General features: G+C 32.6%; 1 protein-coding gene across 1 annotated transcript; it reads right to left on the reverse strand.

The window, feature by feature from the left end:
- Positions 1-557: 557 nt before the first annotated feature.
- LOC134707076 (uncharacterized) lies at positions 558-4,384 on the reverse strand. The gene is made up of 3 exons (XM_063566567.1): positions 4,107-4,384; positions 2,497-2,565; positions 558-1,733 (listed from the first exon to the last, which is right to left on the reverse strand). Exons 1-3 carry the CDS (start codon positions 4,317-4,319, stop codon positions 1,674-1,676), a joined length of 342 nt encoding a protein of 113 aa, XP_063422637.1. The 5' UTR covers positions 4,320-4,384; the 3' UTR covers positions 558-1,673.
- Positions 4,385-5,763: the final 1,379 nt, after the last annotated feature.

Genomic DNA, 5,763 nt, shown 5'->3' on the forward strand with positions numbered 1-5,763 from the left:
CGAACTGTTAATGACGTCTTTACACTAAATCAAATGGATGTGGGATGTGTACGAATTGATAATTTAGTTTTGGATGCATGCATTTTGTTTATTTGTTGTTATTTGCTAGCTGTCAGTAACTGCGAGTACTCTCAGATCTGTACTAAGTGTCTTTTTATTGTTTGGATGTACAAGTACCCGATCCCGTCCACGTGTTTTTGTTATATGTATTTCTATTTGTATCCAACTGATGAGTTAAGTGCTTGTCAACAGATTTTTTGAAAGTCACTGTCTCATTGACGATCATACCACATCTTCTATTTTTATATGTTATCATATCTTTTTTTCCGTTGGAGTCTACATAATGCATATGATTGATATGGTCTGGAGGACTACACAATGTTTTCGTTTTTGATCTGTTTACCAATGTATTTATGTTACACTCTGTGTATTTACATGATCATGCCGGATACACATTCAATGACAGGTGCGCTGCCGCGGGTACAGGAATAGGATTTAAAAAAAAAGTCAATATTTAATTGCACTGAATATTCAATTTTCTTTTTTGATCATAACTCAAACTCATAATTATGTTTATTATGCTTTTCTTCACTTGATTTAGGTGAATTTATCAGCTAAGAGTCTATAATGTTCATTTCAAGAAAAAAAATATGGCGAGATATCGAAAAAAGGAATCAATTTATTAAGGGCATACGACACAGTTTTGATCCTGTATTTACAAGTTCGTGAAAATTTGCATATAGGCTATTTCTTATCTGTTTAAATCAAATATGTAATAAAAAAATACACCTTCATGTGCTAATTTTTGAGTAAAATGAGGTCGAAATTTTGTATATTTGCTCAAAATTCAGATTTGGGGCCGTAATTTCTTTTTCTAAAGAAAGACATAACTTTTTTTGTTATAAAAGATGAACACATATTGTTTTTTGTTAAATAATCGGTAATTTCTGTATTTTATAAGTCTTTTAAAAAATATGCATTTTTTATTCAGAAATGACTCATATTTATCAAATGTTTATGAATTGAGGAAAATACGTCATTTTTTGCAGCATGTTTATCAAAATTAAAAAAATCCTCTATTTACAGTTTTATAAAATTTGGGTCACATAATCTCCCTGCAAAATGATACAAATTCCAGTTTGGAAAAATAGGGGTCCATGACCTCGTTTTCAAATTAAATCAGTTTGAATGATAAAAATCAGTGGTAAAATGCATCTGTTCCCGATATGTCACAGTTTGACGTCGCGAAAATAACATTTTACGTTAGCAACGTCATTACCTCCCCTGTAACTGTATCGTATGCCCTAAAAAGTGTTTTTTTTTCTCACGTTTTGAGTAAAAAAAAACCGCATAATTGGAACTAATTTCAGTGATTAGTTTTTGAATGAACGAAATGTACATGAATAAAAATATGCAAAAGGATAGGTTTATGGACTTAATGTAAATTTTGCTTGTGGTCTACTACAAAGAGAGGTAATTCAAATTTTTTCCCATGAGATGGGGACACGAATTTCAGTATTTGGTGAGAGTATAGTTTATTACATTGACAACTTCACAAAACTTTATTGTATCTGAAATTATGGGAACTTATATGAACACTGGCAATTGTATGTACACTGGCAATTATATATCATAATATATCTTCTATATAAATAATTATAAACGAATTGTCATCATTTTCTTGTGACTTTTTGATCCTTGGGAGGCTCTCGTGGTTTCCACCATTCTAATTCCTGAAATGAACAGAGCACAAAAAACTTTCATATCTTTTTCTTATAAACTAGCATGGAGATAGAGGGTCATACATAACTCTTTTAGACTCGACTTAAAATATATGCATAATAACTATTAAACTTGAGTTCTGGTCTAAAATGAAAGATTTCGAAACATCATATATAATTTAGATGCTGCAGGTAAAATCACAATTCAATAGTAGTGAAAGTGAAAGTCGGTTCAATTTATGGAATAATTTAACACATACTGCTGTAAACAACTTTTTGGCAATTGATATTTTAATATAACCACTATGGTGACAGCGAGCCGACCAGTCTGTGCTCTTATTCCTAAATGACGTTTGATTGCCAACATGTTTTACCCCGCCACATACTGTATATATGTGCTGTCCCAAGTTAACAGCCTGTAATTCACTGTTTGTCTTTAAATTTGTTTATGTGTTACATATTTATTTTTCGTTCACTTTTTGTACATGTAAAAATAAGGCCGTTAGTTTTCTCGTTTGAATTGTTTTACATTGTCATTTCGGGGCCTTTCATAGCTAACTACGCGGCATGGGCTTTGCTCCTTGTTGAAGGCCGTACGGTGACCTATAGTTGTTGATTTCTGTGTCATTTTGGTCTCTTGTGGAGAGTTGTCTCATTGGCAAGCATACCACAAATTCTTTTTTATACATATATATTATCAGAAAATGACTCAGTTTTATTAACAGAAGTTGAAATCATTTGAAATTTAGCATCGCATGTCCGATACTAAACTTACCTGTGCATCCTGAATAAGAGCGCAATAATAACAAAATGTATGCACACAAAAGTCTTTAAATCTGTTACCCTGTAAAGTGAGAAAGAAATATATATGATTTTATAATTACTTTTATTTACAGAATCTAGGTGTGTCACTATTAAAACCGAAGACCATATTCTGATAGACTAAGTGTGTGATGGCCTACCATCGGCTATTTTCATTAACAGATAAACATGACCATGATGACATGTGCCACTATTGGGGAAATGTTTTGTTTCTGTGTTTGATGTTGCTGTTTGGTCTCTTGAATCGCCATAGACAGATGCCTCCAACGATCTCCAACCATCGAATCACTAGATAACAAAATATGTTACCGTGACTTATAACTATAAGATCACAATTAGTTTGTGATGATAAATATTAATGTTAAGACATTTTTCTATGACAATCATGAAACTCCATAGTCTGTCATACACATATATGTACCGGCTGTTGTTAGTCTTGGGTGTTTTCTAATTTTGGTACATTTATATGTTTGACGGGCCATTTTTGCTGAACTAGTAAACATTTTTTTGTGTATAGCCAAATGAATCCCGCCTTCTTGTATGGGGTATTCTAGATTGTAGACCCATGGTCATTGGTGATTTTGGGCTGTTTCCTGCTCTTTGATCGGGTTATTGTCTCTTTGGCACATTCCCCGTTTCTCTCTCAATCTATACCATATTAATTATCACTTATACTGGACAATGAAACGGTGTTGATTACAAGGAAGAATAAGTTTCTTCTCTCAGAAACCCTGGGCTATTTCTATTACGCATGAATAATTTTAATCCGTTAATTGAACGGCATTAACAGCTTTTGTTGAATTGTTATTTTTGGGAGTAGATGCTATTTTTGGTTTGAGTACGTTTTTGTTTCAAGACATACACCGTCGTTATACACTCTTCTGGTAGCCTTTAGTTACTGTCAATTAGCTTATATAGCAGTCATTGATATAGAACAAGTGCCCGTACTAATTGCCATGTGACAACCAGAAGGAAGTACAGATAGGATACGTCATGTTGTCATATACTAGCAAGCGTTGCCAAGTCTGACAAGGGAAAATATTTTTAAGTGGCAAAATTAGTAAATATAGGTTCAATTTATACATATTCCAGGAAACAGAATGGAAGATAAATCATACATTTAAGTGACAGGTTTTGTAAATGAAAAACAAATGTTTTTTATATTCATATTTCAGTATTGATGCAGTGTTGCGTTTCGTTACATTTTTAAAACGACCACGATGAGATAATCAACACAAAGCTCCTTAGGATTTTATTTGCATCTAAATATACAGACCTGCCAATTATTCTCATCCATGTTGCAAAAGATTTTAGTGCATAAAACACAAAAGCGAACATTTTAATTATGTACAATCATGATAAAACGACATGAGTTGAGTTTTTTTTCTCTGTGCTGAAGGCTGAGCACTCTGACGCTGAGACGAAGAACAGCAACAAAAGGCTCTGTTCCTTTCCTCTTTTGCGTTTTTTCAACGGTTCGTGTGCTTATTTTCTGTCATGGATACACAAAATCCTTTGTTTCTATATTATAGGTATAATAAAGGATATTTTGTATATACTCACATCAATTCTGTTCTGTTCTCGTATCCTGGTTCTCATCACAGAATTGTAATGAGATCCAATGAATGGAACAAAGAAAAGTACCCCTAATGTTTTACAGCTATACCCAACCTCCTCGGCATTTTTACCAGCAACATAACAGGGTGCCACATATGTCATTAAAGAGAGGTAAGAGTTCTTAAAACATCCAAAAAAATCACTTTTCCACTGCCCCATAATAAGCGAATAAGTTTTTCGCGTTTGTTGATATACAATATTGTACCTAAAGTATAAAAATTTGTCAAAAATGTTTTTAAAATACATATTTAAGTTATTAATGAAATCTTTGTTACATTTGGTTAATAAGTTTTCCTTTTCAGTGCACCAGGCAACAATGATGTCCTTCATCTTTTTAAATTGTTATCGTAAAATTAAATTTAATGTAAATTGATATATAATTATATACTGTGTGTTTGCAACAAACATTTGTTGTTGACTGTTCCGTCTAATCGATACTTAAACAAAAGCGACACCATTAAAATACGGGTACTTACATGGTCATCGTATATTTTCCTTTCATGATGAATCGTTAAGAATTAGGTTGGATATTTTCTTTGTAATATAATAAAAAGAGCATGTTGTCAATATAATGAAAGTTGTGTAAGATTCTCATATCCTGGTTGTAAATAAGTAATCATTGACAAGCTAGGTGGGGTATAAGAAAACGAGACGAAGAAGGACAAACACCCTTACCTAAAGAAAGAAGACGATGAAAAAAAAAACATGACAATAAACGTTATACAGACACTAAATGTAAAACATATCCAATAATTTAAGTGTCTTTAATTCCAAAGAAATGTGCGCAGTCCCTGTCAGTCTAGTGACTTTTTGTCTCTTTTCTTTTTTTAATTCGATGAGAAGTAAGGCTTCGCGTATATCATGACCATGCATTGGGCAATGGTGGGTTGATAGATTTTGTTTGGCTATATATATCATATTAAAGACGTTGCCACTGATATTCATAAATGGCACGTGTGACCGATTCCAAAAATATATAATCAGGGTAAAACAAAGAGGGGAAAACAATGGCAAATTCATAATAAAATGTCACAAATGGTAGGTCCTGCTCCACAAGTTTCAACCATCTTCATCAAAATATAAGCGGAGACACAGCTTTATGAAAAAAAAGAGACCTAAATGATTCTATAATAAAATGATAGCTTCCTATTGCCATACCAAAACTTTTTCATTTCAAGGTTTGCATGGTCCCTCTCCAAATAATTGGGGGGGGGGGGGGATACTAGGAAAAAAGCAGTTTTTATAATCTGAATTCACTCATAGATATTAAGATACATCTCCTGATATTACAATATTGGAACTTTCATCTTTTTGAGCTTATCATTTTTTTTTATATATTTTCTTGCACCTTTCATTCTAAATATAGTCTTCGATATGACCCCATTAGTTCAGTGTTACCGTGAAAACTGTTTTTATCAATGACAGGAGAGGAATTCATCCATGTATTTTGATTTTCTTAAATTACCCCATTAACTTAGTCGCTATGTCTTTATTTTCCTGTTTCATGCTCCAGCAACTTTAGGACATTTCATTATTTCAGTCAATGTAACTATATATATGTGGAGAATACCTCTTATCAAATGACACTTTTGACCTCAATAAT

This window comes from Mytilus trossulus, chromosome 2 (genome assembly GCF_036588685.1).
Source record: "Mytilus trossulus isolate FHL-02 chromosome 2, PNRI_Mtr1.1.1.hap1, whole genome shotgun sequence".
NCBI lineage: Eukaryota > Metazoa > Mollusca > Bivalvia > Mytilida > Mytilidae > Mytilus > Mytilus trossulus.

Excerpts from the sequence above, each read along its gene's own strand:
- LOC134707076 (XM_063566567.1), bottom strand. The coding sequence starts at position 4,319 with ATGGGGCAGTGGAAAAGTGATTTTTTTGGATGTTTTAAGAACTCTTAC. Across the intron at positions 2,566-4,106 it reads GAGAACAGAACAGAATTGAT|GGTAACAGATTTAAAGACTT; the intron begins GTGAGTATATAC and ends CTCACTTTACAG. Across the intron at positions 1,734-2,496 it reads CTCTTATTCAGGATGCACAG|GAATTAGAATGGTGGAAACC; the intron begins GTAAGTTTAGTA and ends TGTTCATTTCAG.